The sequence below is a fragment of the Peromyscus maniculatus genome, chromosome 4, assembly GCF_049852395.1.
Source record: "Peromyscus maniculatus bairdii isolate BWxNUB_F1_BW_parent chromosome 4, HU_Pman_BW_mat_3.1, whole genome shotgun sequence".
NCBI classification, from domain to species: domain Eukaryota; kingdom Metazoa; phylum Chordata; class Mammalia; order Rodentia; family Cricetidae; genus Peromyscus; species Peromyscus maniculatus.
The window spans coordinates 144,295,183-144,310,832 of NC_134855.1; the positions used below are offsets into that span (position 1 = coordinate 144,295,183).

Sequence of the window (15,650 nt, forward strand, 5' to 3'; positions counted from 1 at the left end):
CACTAATATTTGCGGTACCTGGGGGGGACAGACGTTTGTTGGGGAAAATGTCTAGGGGATTCCCATAGAGGAAGCAGTGTTTGTGTGGACACGAAGGTGACCAGATGCTCATCTTGTGTAACTAGAACATTATTTATGGGAATAAAACAATAGAAATAAGTCATCAATGGTTTCTCTGAACACTGGTGTTTTACACCAGTGATAAGCTTGAGATGAGACTTCCTCCGAGGAGACTCACTGTAGGAAGGAACAGGGAATTCCTGGAATAAGAAAAGAGGGCAGGATGCATCCTCCGTGGGGGCTACATGGAGGATCTGTAGAGCAAAAGATCCTTTGGGAAAAAAAAATGAGTTTGGCTTTCTGACAGTCTCACTTCCTCCCAGGATCTGGCTCCCATTCATCAGAGGCCATTCTCTAGGTAAGTTAGCAGTCAAAAGTCACAGAAGCTGGACCTGGGCACCTTAGACGGTTGAAGAGACTCTGATATAATGCCAACAGACCCCTCAATTCTGCCTCATTTACTTCTCCCAGGACCCCAAGAGGCGGGTGTCACGTCTCCTGTTAGTAGGAAGCTGCCATCCTTTGCCTAAAGACATCTGGCCCATACAGGGCATAGAAGAGCTAGGAATGTGAGTCCAGGTCTGTGGGAGCTCCTGCCCTTCCAAGGTAGACTCCCTTCTTTCTGGATCATGGAACCTGTACATACAGATACCCGCAGCTCTGAGTCTGCTCTCAGCCAGGAGAGAACTGATCTCTATCAGATTGACTCCTAAAGCGGCTGCTTAGGACATCCTAGAAGCTAGTGCTTGCTAGAGATTGCTTCCTGCTCCGATCCAAAGCCTTTGAATCATAAGGTGCCCAGTGAACCTTGCTGCTTGGGTGAACCTGGGATGTAAATGGACCTACAAGAAATATAACATCTTCTGGCCTCTGAGACCTTCATTTTCTCTGTGCTAATATGGGTCCTATACTAACTGGGACAGTACAATTCCTGCAGTTGATAAGACAACACTCCGTGAAATGGCTGTGAATGTGTGTGCATGTGTGTTGCATATATGAGTGTGTGTGTGTGTGTGTGTGTGTGTGTGTGTGTGTGTGTGTGTGAGAGAGAGAGAGAGAGAGAGAGAGAGAGAGAGAGAGAGAGAGAGAGAGAGAGAGTTTTCAAATACAGACTCTTGGGAAAACAGAGAATACCTGGCCTTTTTTGCCATTAAAGACCAGAGGCTGGTAGAATCCCTCTGAGCCATAGAGTCCTAGAAGAGCCTGAGTTAATTCATCAGCAAGGCCAGTATGAACTTCATATCCTCTGTTTCTCATGCGGCCATCTGCAAAAAGTCTCCAGTATCTTACAGTTCCTCTGCTCAAGAGCCAGCATCCATTTCCCACTGCTCAAATCTGCACTCGCCCTGTGTCTGGCTTTGGCCAATGGATGGAGCTGGAAGCCATGATAGACCAGGTCCATGCCTAGGCCTCAAGAGGTCTGGCAGCTTCTGGACTTGCTGCTCTGGGAAACCTGCTCCCACCTTGTGAACAGCCTCAGACTAGCTGTCTGGGGGATGAGCGCTCTGGTGGAGCAGAAGCGACCGCCACATCAACTAGCAGGAGGCTTTTCCAGATCTTATGGCTGCCGCTCCGGAAGAGCCTCTCAGCTGAGCCCAGCCAAGCTGCCAACCAATACGACCACAGACTACCTACACATTTGCGGTTTTAGCCACTGGATTGTGAAGTACTTGTTTTGCAGCAAAAAAATGGTATACTCTGAGAAGTCTAGGCTGCCTTTGCAAAGTCGCTGCTATTAAATTTGACTTCAGCAACTGGCTGGACTTAATCTTACAGAATTCTAATTATTGTTATTACTGTGATTGTTATTATTAGACGAGTATTGCTGTACTAGGTATATACAGGTAGCCAAGACAGGACTCAGACTTACTCTCTTCCTGCCTCAAGCTCCCAAGCACTGGGAATCCAGGTGTGCATCACTATACCCAGCTCCTAATGTCTTCTTTTAAGTCAGACAGACCCTTTGAAGACAGCAAAAAGATCTAGAAGAATTTTTTTCCCTTTGGTTTTTTGAGACAGGGTTTCTTTGTGTAGCTTTGGAGCCTTTCCTGGAACTCCCTCTGTAGCCCAGGCTGGCCTCAAACTCACAGAGATCTGCCTGGCTCTGCCTCCTGAGTGCTGGGATTAAAGGCGTGCACCACCCAGCTGGAAGAATTCTTGAGAAATTCAACTATCCTGTTCTCCTGTTAGGGAACGTGGGATTCAAAAGATAGATTAAAAAGGCCACCTTCACACATTGCACCAATGTCCCTGGAGCACTTTCTGTGTGAGAGCCCCAACCTCATGGAGTACACAGCAGTTAAGGGATTCGATCTTTCTGCCATGGAGGTCTCAGTCTTGAACAGAAACAGACAAAAGCGAAGTCATCACACACATATGGTGGATGACCACAGACAGTAGCAAAAAGCCGGAAATTAAAACAAACTGGTGTCATGACGGACAATCCTGGTCCCAGATCGGAACTCAAGTCCACAAACAGCTCTCTGAGGAGGTGATAGGTGGGTTTTGAAGTCAGAGTACAGCATACTCTTGGGGACTTGGGAGTGACTCAGAGGTCCAGAGTAAGCCCTGATCGTCTGGGATGACCCCATTTTCAAGCTGATTCCGGACAACCAGGCATTGCCGTGTGACACCCCCAGGCCTTGGAATTCTCGCTGACCGTTCCTGCAGGCTGGCACACGGGAGAGCAACATAGACGTAGCTTTGGCAACACAGTGCTCACATGGGGCAGGCCAGAGAAGGGGTGGGGTGTGGCACCCCAGTATCAGCCTCCGTAGCACTTGAACTGCGTTATGTTCTTCATTAGGAGAGCTTTTCGTGGACCACAGGCTCACATCTTATTTATGGCCCCATGGGACCGGTCACAGAGTAAGGTACATTATGCCTGTGAATTAACAGGCTTTTGTTTTCCCCAGCCATAGAATGTGAACCAATCACGATGACTGAGGGGCCAGCCAACTTCAGTTGCCAAGACAGAGGTAGACATCAGGAGCAGGGCCAGGCTTGTCCTCCAGCTCCCTGAGGTTCTCAGTAGCTGGGAAACTCCTTAGCTCCATCCAGCATTTCTAGCTGCTGCCATCTTACAGACTCTCCTGCCTCAGGATGCCATTCTCCATATTGTCACAGACAGCAGCAAGGACCCCCTCCCTGGTCACAGTCCGTAGTGCGGATGCTCACAGCTGAGAGACGCTAACTTTCTATTCTCTGTGGAGAATCTGATTCCGTCTATGGCTCCAGAGGTCTGGATCATCAGGGAGGACTTTTCAGGAAACCTGCCCTCTGCCCCTTATGCCATGACCACAAGCCTCCTCAGTGGCCTCAGACAACTGATTCTGTGTGATGGGTAGAAGCTGTTCACCTGTGTGTACACACACACACTCCAGATGTCCCTAAAGATGTTATGTAGGAGGAAGGCAGGGGCAGAGGGCAGGGGACGCTTAAAATCACTATTGTGAAATCTGCCCCTCACTCAGGAAATGTGGGCAAAACACTTGGAGTGTTAAGGTCTCGGTGATGCCCACCGTATGCCAACGGTATTCCAGGACGTCATTCAGAGCCAACACTGCAGTCCTGCTTGGTCCCTCAGAAGGACTCCATGGGTAATTTGAACTCTGGGAGAAGAGCGCACCAGGCCATGCCCTACAGCTCTGGCAACTGTAGCTCTCCTACCTCAACACCAGCAGCAGCTTGGCTCCACCAGCCCAAGGCTCAGACCCCCCGGGGAGGAGGGGCACTCACCTGGCTGGTTGGCAGGAGCTCTGGATTTCCGTCACTCATCCCCACGTAGGCACTGTCACCATCAGACTAGAACAAAGACAAAAGTGTCTCTCATTAAAACGTCCCTAGAGGGAGACAGGACTTGTGCCCCGAGGAGGTAAGGGATTGTGCTGAGAGACAGCGGTGTAAGGGCTACAGAAGCAGGCATGGGAGTCCAGGATGCCTAGGGCCCCATTCCAGCAGGTCCACTGGCCCCTGTCCTATTCTATGGCCGTTGAAGGCCCCAGTCAGGACCGTCAATCACACAGAGGACAAAGACAGGCAGTGAGTGCCTTCTGCTGTTGGGGCTTTGTCTATTAACACGGCAGGCTGCCTCGTCAGGCCCTGAGCTATGCGCCTCTGCAGGTATACAAATGACTCTTCTGGCCAAAATGACAGCTAAAGCCAGAAGTTCATGTGCCAGGGAAGAGATCTGAAGTTCATTGCCTTGGAGTCACTGACAGCCTGTCCCAGAGACACCCACTCCATCTTTCTTCCTTAAGTGGCTTTGTCCCCACCTCTGTCTGCTTTTAGCCACATGGCCACAGGTGTGAGGACTGTGGTGGAAACTGATGAGGAAACACCATGTGTTAGAGAATCTGCCGCTCCTGAATTTGGGAAGAACTGCCCATCACGGGGGAACAGGTGCAGGGGAAGAAACATGAACCCCGTCAGCAGCTACTGATGCATGAGCTTCCGCTGGTGTCCCAACTTCTGAAGTCCCTCATCTGCCAAATGGGGAGAGGATGGTGGTTCTCTCTTCACAGGACAGTTCAGAGCAGCTCTGCCACATGCCACTACCTCTCAGGTTTCACTCAATTCTAGGCAGCCCCTTTTCCTGGAGAGTGGCATCATCTTAGAGTCCCGCAGAGGCAGAGATTGAGGCTGAGGCATGTACTTTTGAGCAAATGATTGGCAGGTGGGTGCAGGGGGTGGGGTGGGGGTGTGGGGTGGGGGTGGGTGGGAGGCTAACCAGTATGGACACTGATTGGCTGGAGCTAAATGAGGACACTCACTTCATTCCATGGTGGCTCTGAGGCATGAACTATATGCACACACATAGGGTCAGTCTCAGCATGAGGCAAGGGACGATGACCTTTCACAGTCTACAACAACCAACCATTGCTGTGGCCTGCCCTTAGAGGGGACACAAGGAGGCATAACCTTCTGAGAAAGATGGCCTCCACTGGACCAGAGACAAGAATCTGAAGGGTTATATCCGCCAAAGGCTACATGTTTATAGTTACTTCATCCTCCAAACTATAACACTCTGTATACTGTTTTGTGACTCATCTTTCTGATGGAAACACATCTTGGAATGTGATCTATATCAAAACATAATTGCTTTTGCCAGTCCCCAGATTTCCACAGTAAGAAGGCGGCATAGACAAGTAGCTGAACTTGCGGCCCAATAAACTTTCTCTCTTTTGCATTTCACCATGGCTGCATTAGTCATTGCACGAGGGTATGAGTTTCTCTCTGACTAATTTGCATGAGTACAATTGTGCAGACTCAGGATGTAGAGCTCTACACTCCCTCAGCCATGTAGATGTCTGTCCAAGCCCTTCCCTTAGAAATGTGTCTATCAACCTGCCAGGAGGCCAGCCCCACCCCCGTGGGCCCAGAGAGCCAGCCTCCCCCGCTACCACCTCATCTCAGTGCCATAGCCTATCATTTCTATCACTTCTATCATTCTCCAACATTGACTGTGTCTACTGCTCAAACCGCATTCTCCTACCACACCCCATGTTCCCAGGGATCCAGGACTTCATGCTATGCATGGAGGAGAAGGTTAACCGGGGAGCCGAGATATTTTCTAAAACAATAGCAACTACACAGGGTGGTGTAAGTTAGTAATACATAACAATATATAACAAGAAAACAGACTGGAAGATGTCCCCCTAAACCCTGTGTGATGGCCAGCAATTGTTAAACTCTGTCTAGAAGGCAGCTAGCAGGAAGAAAAAAGTCCATCTTTTTCATATACAGTGGGCAAGTGACCAAAAAAAATGTGGCGAATGAATGGACTCTACCTGACTCTGAGTGACATGCTTTCTATGGAGGATTACAATGGTCCACCAAAGACAGCATTCTTTTCCCCCATTAAAAACCAAGGGAACACAGAGAGGGGGAACCACTCAATGGGAAAGAGACCACATAAGTGCCTTTGTTTGCTTTGCCAGGTTTCTTCCCAATCATGCTGCAAGCTCCCTGTAAGCAGAGACCAAGGCTTTTCTAGATCCTTCCATGTCATCAACATTCAACAGATGCTCGATAAGTGTGTTGAGACTCAGGAGAGAGAAGAGTCACCCAGAGTGAGCAGGGGACTATGGATTTGGACAGGAAGCCCTCTTGGAGTTTTGCAAGAGGTTTGGGGGCAGATAAGGGGTGGGGCAGTGGACTCCTGTGAGGTCATCAGAGAATCTCACAAATGGACTCACTCGTTCATTCACACATCCATCAGTTCAAACAATGTCTAAGAAAGAGCTGTCCCATGAAGCTAGAGTGAAGCTTGCTTTGGCGTAGAGGAAGGACTTTGTTGGCAGACTGTTGCTGTAGAACCTTGGTGTGCCTCAATTTGGAGAGTCTTGGGCGCACTGCACAGTGTCCTGAAGTATGCTGGCCTTAACAGCTATGAACTGAGGCCAGGGCAGAGGGAGATCAGCTGTTTGCCCACTTTGTCAAAGCCATGTTAGGCAGAGAACTTGCATCTATGAAGTGAGGTAGATGGTCCCTAAGGGCTTGGGAGCTTCCACCTCATTGGCCTCCAGGAACAAAGACCTGAGGTTTCTCCCTTGCTCCCCTCCTCATGGAGGACTCTTCCTGGTAAAAGGTCAAGTAAGCTGAGGAAAGGGTCACAGAGCTACCCTTCCCTAGACAGAGCAGGGCCACCTTCCTCCACGTATACTCAGATGCTATGGAAAACACACGCATCTCCACCACTACCCAGGACATGCTGAGGTAAACAGAGAGTGTGAACACTCATATCTCACAAACTCAGGTTTGTGTGGATCCATGTTATGCACAACTTAGTCCCCCAAGCCTTGTATCCATAAATGACACAGCCAGTGTGCACAGAGCACAAGTACAGGGCACATTATCAGACTGTGAAAACTGGCACACAATCCCCAGAACACACACCGGAAAGGAGGGGGCAGAGGTAGAAAGACACACACACCTGCAACTGTTTGCTGGAACTCACATAAGTGTGAACGCAAACACGTATTTCGTGTTCCCAGAGAGACAGATTAAATGACGATATATGGGCAGAAATCCTGTGTACATCTCACAATTTACCCGTCCCTCCGTCAAAAGCCATTTTTCACACTACACAACCTCCTGTGTTCTTTAAAACATGCAGAAGAAACACAGGGGGTCAACAGCCTAAGAATTGCCATGAAACGTCAGGACATCCTCTTCCCATTGCCTGGAATAGATTAATTTTCCCCATTTCATATTCTAATTATAATTCCTTTCCCACTGCCATCTTCAGCCCTCATTACAGCTGGAAGATTGTTCTGCAAAAGCCAGGCCTTCATCTTCTCTCCCCAAGAGTTTTGTCATGGAAATGAGTTTTGGAATCTGAAAGAACCCACATTTTTTTGCAAATAGCGACTGTGCAGGGATAACCCTTTCATGTCAGCCACCAGGGATAGGCTCACAGAAGCTTCTAAAGGGCCTGTCTCTCTCCACACTGTGGTCGCCTCAGGGATAGGAGGTCCAAGGCTTCTGTTCCAACAGCCACCGCCCAACCTAAGTTCGTCATGTTCCCCCCAAGGATTGTTTTTATCTTAAAAGATACCTAACAAATAAGCAGCCTAAGTGAATAATGAGGAGCCCTGATCTGATAGAGACAGAGCCTAGTTCCATCTGTCCCATCTTAGGCAAGTTCTTTACATAAAAGCCTTGGTCTCCCCATTCTTCTGACTTACAGTCTCTGATTCATGAGAGATAAAAAAAATATATATCTCTCAACAAATACGTGTTATGAGATGGAGACACACAGTAAGTGGGAAAGAAGGAGAAAAATAATGGGCAGATTGATACAGGTACCAATGAATGAGGAATGGATGAGGGATAGGCAGATGGATCAGTAGATGCAGGGCTGATAAATGATGGATCGATTGAGGCAGGGACTGATGGATGATAGATTAATGGATGGATGGATGGATAGATGACTAGCTAGAAAAGGGATAAATGAATGAATGATGTACATATGTATATATGGATGGATGGATTGTGAATACATAGACAGATAGAGGCAGAAACCAAAGAATGATGGGTAGATGGATGAATGGATTAATATATAGATGTATGGATAGTTGGATAATAGATGCATCAGTTAATTAATCAGTTAATACAAGGACCAATGAATGAATGATGGACAGGAGAATAGATGGATGAATGATGGGTTGATGGCTAGATAGGTAGATAGATGAATTATGGGTAGATAAGTGGCTAGATGGAGGATACCTAGATGGAGGGTGGATAGTATAAATTCTCACTGTTCAATAGAAATAAAATACAAGTCATAAATGTGAGCCACGTATGTACTTTACATTTTTCTAGTAGTTCTAATTTAAGAACAGGGGAAACTCATTTTAATGATGTGTTCTATTTATCCTTGTATATTTATAATATGATTTCAATGTACAATTAATATTAACCTATTAATTGTTGATGAGATGGTTCATTAGTGAGGTGAAGGAATGAAGAGATACCTGTTCATTCATTGATCCTTGTGTGATGAATGGATGGATAGATGGGGGTGGGATTTATGGATGGAATGGTTGAGTCAAGAGGGAGAAATGGACCCCCACTCTGGCCCCAGAGGCTCTGGGGGGCTGGGAGACACCCAAGTACCCACCCCAGCATGCACCACTTCGATGAGCAAATACGTGATGGAGAGATGGGAAGGAGTATGTGGTGGAGAGATGGGAGAGAAAGAGAAGCGGAGCATTTCATGTGCTGTGGGGAGAGGTGAAACTGGAGACACAGTGGTGAGGGACATGTCAGTTTGAGGAGCCTGCACAGCCACCTGAGTCCATGGTGATGTCTGGGCCTGCCTGGACTGTGGCCAAGGGCCATGTCTGGGTCTGTGGTCCTACCACAGCCAGGGTCTGTGTTGATGTCTGTGGCCCATGTTACCACCAAAGGCTATGTAGATGTCTGTGATCTGGGCTGCCATCTGAGGCTCTGTTGATGTCCTACCCCAGTCTGAGCTGGCCCTGACCCTCACTGGCTGCAGGAGAGCTGGCCCTACCCTTTGTTGACCTGCAGCATCAGCAGTGATGTGGACACGAGAGAGCTGGCCCTTCCCATGGTGTGGGTGTGGGAGAGCTGGTCTCACCCCTCTGGGGTGGGAAGGACTGGCAGAGCTTAGATCCAGGGCCTTGAGTTGGTCTACCCCAACATCTACCCCATCTAGAGCTGTTAGAGCACATGAAGGGGCTGGCCCTACAGAACTACAGCCTCAGGATCTCCTTGACTCTGGGCAACAGCAGGATAGCCAAAAGGACTTTCAGGGATGGTCCAGAATCAATGGTGTAGCAGAAGCCAGAGGCCTTGAACCAGACCAATGACTCATTGCAATGAACATTTTCAGATAATGCTGTTTGAGCAAAAGGGTGTACTGTGTGACATACCAGTTTCCAATACCACTATGATGAATAGATATGGGATGGAGAAGAGAGAAAGAAAGAGGAGTGGTACACACACGGCGGAACTGGGGACTCAATAGCTGTGACTCCTATGAGAGAAGGCTGTGATTGACAGAGGAGCAAGTCATTGTCCAGAGGTTGGCAAGATCTTTCTTTCTTTCTTTCTTTCTTTCTTTCTTTCTTTCTTTCTTTCTTTCTTTCTTTCTTTCTTTCTTTCTTTCTTTCTTTCTTTCTTCCTTCCTTCCTTCCTTCCTTCCTTCCTTCCTTCCTTTCTTTCCTTTCTTTCCTTCCTTCCTTCCTTCTTTCTTTCTTTCTTTTCAAATTTAACTTTAATTTTTAAAATTTTCTTTTGTTGGGAAGGTTACAAAGGAGGAGGGCAGATATGAAAGGATTGGGAAATGAGTGAGACTGGGGTGCATGATGTGAAATTCCCAAAGAATCAATAAAAAATTAAGTAAAAAAAAAAAAGAGGGAGGCGTGGATGAACAAGTGGATGAGATAAAATGGCTGAGTGTGAAAAGACAGGTGGATGAGAAAATGATCGGAATGGCAGATAAGATCAACCACTGGGTGGTGGGAGCGAGAGTCTGGGATGCATGGGTGGGCAGGCAGGTGCCTGGGAGGAAACAGGCTAAACTGCATGAGTAAATCAGCAGAGGGTTGGCAAGTGAGTCTGGTATTTCTGCCCACTCCATACTTCCCTGAACAAGACTATGTGTTCACAGTTGCCGGATGTCACCATCTCTCAGGTACTCGTCTCTAGCCAAGTCACCCCAAATTCCAACTGATAGTTTCTCCCTGGCCATTTTCCCATTTGGCCCACACTTACTTCTGATAAAAACACCTCCACCGCTGACATCATGGGCCGGGGCTGACTCTTTCTCCAGCACTCTCTAATCATGACAGATGTCACCGCCACACAGGCCTGACTCAATAGCCCTGGGTGACTCTGAACTTCTCTCCCGAGTCTGATCACCCACAAAAGCTTTCTGCTCAGCTCCTCCACTGCCTTGGCATCATCAGGCAATCCCTTCGTGCCTCAGACCAAGCCCTGCTTGGTCTCAACATCAGCCCTGAGCCTTGTAACACACTGTCCTGGATGCTGTGGGACCTCTGCTGTCTGTCTCCTCGCTCTTACCTCACACAAGCCCAGAACACCCTCTTCGTCATTTCTCGGCTCCCTGAATCCCAACTCTTTCTGAGTTCTGTTTTATTTTATTTTTTTTAAGAGGGTCTGGCTACGTACTCCACCTATGGTGTTGCATTAGAAGTTCACACTATTGAGTCCAACCTGAAAGCCTCCACCCCAGTAAGATCAGCGTTGGGCTGTGAAAGCTTTGGTGACAGTACGGATGTTGGAATCTGAGTGCCGCTCCCTCTGTGTACCAGCTGGGTGACCTTGGACTTCATGTCACTTGCTCTCATTTCCCTAACCTATAAAACAGCATCGAGGGACTGGGGAGATCCCAGCGGATGAGGCACTTTTCATGTGAGTGTAAGGACCAAAGATCAGATCCCCAGGACCAATGTAAATGCCGTAAATGCTGAGCTGGTGAGGAGGCCCACCTGTAATTCCAGTGTTTGGAAGGTGGAGGCAAGGGATCTCCAGAGAAAGCTGGTTAGCAAGACTGGCCAAGCTGGTGAGCTCTGGGCTCAAAAGACCTGCCTCAAATAATAAGATGGAGAGTGATAGAGGAAAACTCCATATGCACACACATACACATATGTGCCTGTGCACCCATACGACCATGCGTGCCCACATGTATTTAAGCATGCATGCACCCATGCACACACTAAAAAAAGCTATTATTCCTACCTCATGACAATTATGATATCTGTTATCAGATATCCAATAGCAGTTGATATCTGTAATACAGTAATACAGTGTTTTAAAATGTTAATTATTTCTGATGGTTGCTTAATTACTTAACTTTGTAATTATATGCTCACTCATATCCTTTTATTAGTCCCAATCCTCTCATCTCACTGATGACCTTGTCTCCCATGTCACTGAAACACTGAGGCTGTCGGGCATGTCCCTGACTCTCCCAACCTTCCCTACATATTTACATCTCACCCATTCTGGTTCCTTTCCTTCCATCTGGAGAAGCTCAGCACTTCCCTCCAGTTCATGGTCCTCCCCTTCTCTTTGACCCCATACTCCTACAACCGCCTTTCCCCTGCTCTTGGTCCTGGTCTAGGATCTGATTTAAGTGGTTGAAGCCAAGTGAGCCCAGCCAGGCCATTGTTGTATCAGGCCCCAACATCGAGTCCCTACTGTGTGCTTCTGAACAGCCCCCAAGTGATAGGAGCTGACCATCCCCCTGGCACAAGAAACTGGAAATCACAGGGGTTCAGGGGGTGCAGAGGGGTGACTGCCTGCCATGTGCAGACAGCGCTCTTGGTATCAGGTGGCTGGTGGTGATCGGGCACGGCCCTGCCTTAAGCCACCAGTCCAGTGGATAAGTGATGCCTCTTCATCTCCCACCTTGCCCCAGCTTTGCAGACGACAGACGGGCTGTTTTATAGCCCCAGCTCTAAGCCATAACAGACGACCACAGGCCAGTTGACAGCCCATCCCAACCTGCATTGGCTAGCCTCTGAAAGCCAAACGGCCAGTAACAGTCCTACTTCAACAACCTCACGGACACATCAGGGTCATGCTGCCAGACCAAACACGTCCTCTTCCTGAGAATCTTAGTCTGGGCCCCCGTGCTTCCCCAAGCCACACAAATCCCAGCCTCAGCTTGACTTGTAACTCTGAAAGCAAGGCAGTGAACATTACTTCTCATTGCACACTTAAGCAATGGAGTATTCTTTGACACCTGTGACAGAGGCCAGGACTGGCTTAGCAGAGGAAGAGAAGAAGGGAGGAGGACTTTTCAATAGAGGTGCTGGGGCAGGGGTCATGCATAGGAACTGAGAAGGCAAAGAGCAGGAACATGGCATCTAGGTTGAGTGAGTGTGTGCCAGTGACCACATTTCCAGACCCAGAGTTACACCTGGGCATCTCATTAGAACCCCCTAGAAATCGCAAAGCTGCTATGACCAGTCCCACTGTAGAGATGAAGAAGATGAGATTCGGGGTAGTTGGGAGCTTGCCCAGAACCAGCCAGTGCTTTTAAACCTGGCCTTGACCCCGGGTACCAAAGCAGCAACTGTGAAGAAACTGCTGAGCCTCTGCTCTGCACAGAGACACAGGTCAAAGATAAAGGATGCACAGCCCTCTGCCCAACCAGTGGCAAGGCACCAGGCGATGTGCCTGTGGCGATCTGAAGAGCAATGATCAAAGCCGCTTGCTGCTCCCGCCAGGCCTGACACAGCCCGTGACAACGCTCCGTCTGCACAGCCGAGGCTGAGCTCAGTAGACAGTGACAAGAGTGTGGCAGCTGTGATCTGGGCTCTGCTGAGAGCGTGGTTTCACACGGAAGTCTCAGGAGACACACGGGGAGAAAGACCTTTGCAGACAGACGAGCATCAGAATTGGCCTAACTAAGGGAACCCTGAGGCTTGAGCAAATCCAGGCCCACCACCACATGGAGAAGCGCAATGACAGTTTATCCAGGCACAGCTGCCAGGCTGCCGGAGTTCACATGCTGGGCAGGCTGCATTCTCCACCCACATGTGATGTTTGCTTCTAACTGATGACTGTGTCTCGTGTTCCTCATCGGAAAAATGGGTAAGACGACCACTGGGATTAAACAAGGAAAATCATGAAAAGTGTTTGGTACCTTGTCTTGCAGTTCAGAGAGAGTTATTGACCATCTCTAGCTAAGCAGCATCGTTGAACTCTGTAGAGGGGCCTCCCACCAAGTTCTGAGGTCTTAAGCATGTCTGCCTACAAGCATACAACCTGACATAAAACCTATAAGAAAGTCTGGCTACGAGGTGATTTTTTTTTTCCCTCCATGATAACTTGTTATATTTTGCTTCTTAAATACAATCATTGATTCCCCTCCAATGATATTTGCTTCCTGATGGGTGTCCCTGTTCTGGGGGCACAGTGCTGGGTATTTGTTCTTATGGTATCCACCCTGGAAATCCAATACTCTGTCTGAGGCCCAGAGAGGTCAGAGGTTTTGCTTAACATCATACAGCCATGATACCCAGGCTGAGTCTGAAGTCTAGGCTGTGCAGGACCCCCAAAAGCTCACCTCTTTCAGTGGTGTGGCCCCTGGTAAGTTGCCACATTCCTGTAAGTGACCCTAATTAAACTGATCAGTTCACCAGAAAGGAAAAAAGGCATGGAAGTAGAGGAGAAAGAGGAGGGGGTTTGCAGGTGTGAAAGGAGGCTATGAAAGAGTAATGGGGAGCAAACATGTATGCTTATGAAAATGTCATATTGTAACTCATTATTATGTATCATTAATATATGCTAATAAAAAAACTAAAAAAAAAAAAGTCACACTGGTTTCCCACCTCGACTTCATGCAAGCTATGTGGACCAAAGCAGGTGGACTTCATCACCCTCCGCCTAGAGTTTTCTTAATTTAAAAAGAGAGGCAAAGTCTTGACCATAGCTTGGGAACAACAGTCTGGGAATGGCCTCGTGGGCAAGTCCACAGCTCTGGGCCACTGGAGGACCCTTCTTCCCACTGCCCACAGAAGTTGGTAACATTTGTTTTAGTCAAGAAAAATCATCAAGAGGTAGCGTGATGTCTACGGTCACCATGGTAATTTCAGATGAGTGCTGCCAGGCGACAGTCTCCTCTGGAAGGTGGACCCCACCTCCACCTCATAGATGGGGACACCTGGCCCTCCTACCTGGCACTGTTCACCTCATCCTAGAAATGTGGTTTGTCCATACCAACATGTTGGAGTACTAAATGTACACTGGATCTCAAAGACATAAGGAGAGAAAGAATATCCAATACTTTGTCAATATTGTTATATTGATTACATATAGAAATGATCCTTTAGCTGGCCTGAGTCAACCAGAACATACCATTAAAGTTAACTTTGCCCATCTCTTTTTACTTCCTTTGTATGTGGCTATGAAGATACTCAAAATCATACTCTGTGGTTTGTTTTATATCTGATTTGTTTCTGTTTTCCTAGCATTGGGAATGGAACCCAGGGCCTCCCAATACTGCCCAGATGCTTTGCCACTTAGTTACAACCCAGTTCACTTGTATTCATTTTCTACTTGACCACACCCATCCACCATCTGCCCCAGACCCAGAGTTAGGACAGAGGAGACTTAGCATCAGTAGTAACCGAATCCAATTCTCTGTGCCAAATATGGGGAAACTGAGGCTCACGGAGAGAGACCTGTAGAAGGCAAGAGGCTGACAAAGTGTCACTCATTCATTCAACAAACATGAAGTGAAGCTTACGATGTGCTCTGAGTTCTAGGATACAGTACGAAACAAAGTCAAGGACCACGCTGCAATCCCGGGCTCTGCCTTGCTGCCATTTTAAAGGATGGGGTGATTTTGCCTGCAGAGTCTTGCCTGGCCAGGTCATCCTGGGGCCAGTACTGTAGACTCAGCAGAGGCTCCCACCTCCCACAGTTGGCTCAGTTCCAGATCTCCCAGCCTGCAGGTGGGTGCTCTAAATCTAACCCAGGGAAGCCCCCTCCTTCAAAGCCACTGGTGGGTCCCACCACAGCACCTTATTCAGCTGCAGCTGCCCAACGGGTATAGCATGGTGGCCTGGTGCCGCCTCTGGTAACTCACATATCGAGTACATTACCGCAGATTTATGGCAAAAATTATCCTCTCTCTCAGCTCCATTTAAAGCCATTTGGAGCTCGCTCCCGTCCCCGATTATAAATCTAATTGCACATTCCAAACAGACAAGCGCTCATTAAGCTTTAATTATGCACATGTTGTTTTCAACAAACATTTTCATTTGGCCGCTGTGAGAGGGAATGGTGCCAAGAGGGCTGTAGGCCTGGCTGTGGCTGCAGGGGGCCAAGGTTGGGAAGTAGGTCAGGGTGTGGCCAGATGAGGTCGCCCAAGGGGCAGGGCCGGGAACCCATCAAATTGGGCTCGTGGCTTGGTGGCCTTCCACCTGGTTCCTCCATGGGAATCCTAACATATGTGTGCTCAGCTGCTGCCAGCTGTATCCATATCATCCAGGCAATGCCCGTGAGCCTCTCTGAGGATGGGGAGAGGGGAAGCCAGGGGCTCCCAACCCCCACCGTGCAGCTGGTACCCTTGTTCTTCGGCA

At 48.4% G+C, this 15,650-nt stretch overlaps 1 protein-coding gene across 7 annotated transcripts in view; it reads right to left on the reverse strand.

The window, feature by feature from the left end:
* Tox2 (TOX high mobility group box family member 2) overlaps window positions 1-15,650 on the reverse strand; it is a 127,002-nt gene that overhangs the window by 76,644 nt on the left and 34,708 nt on the right. For 6 of the 7 annotated variants that reach the window (XM_015999305.3, XM_015999314.3, XM_042276748.2 and 3 more), the window contains exon 2: window positions 3,799-3,864. The exons of the other annotated variant lie outside the window; for it this stretch is intronic. In XM_015999305.3, the coding sequence (XP_015854791.1) occupies window positions 3,799-3,864 (66 nt within the window). The remainder of the gene's footprint in view (window positions 1-3,798; window positions 3,865-15,650) is intronic. 7 annotated transcript variants of the gene reach the window in all.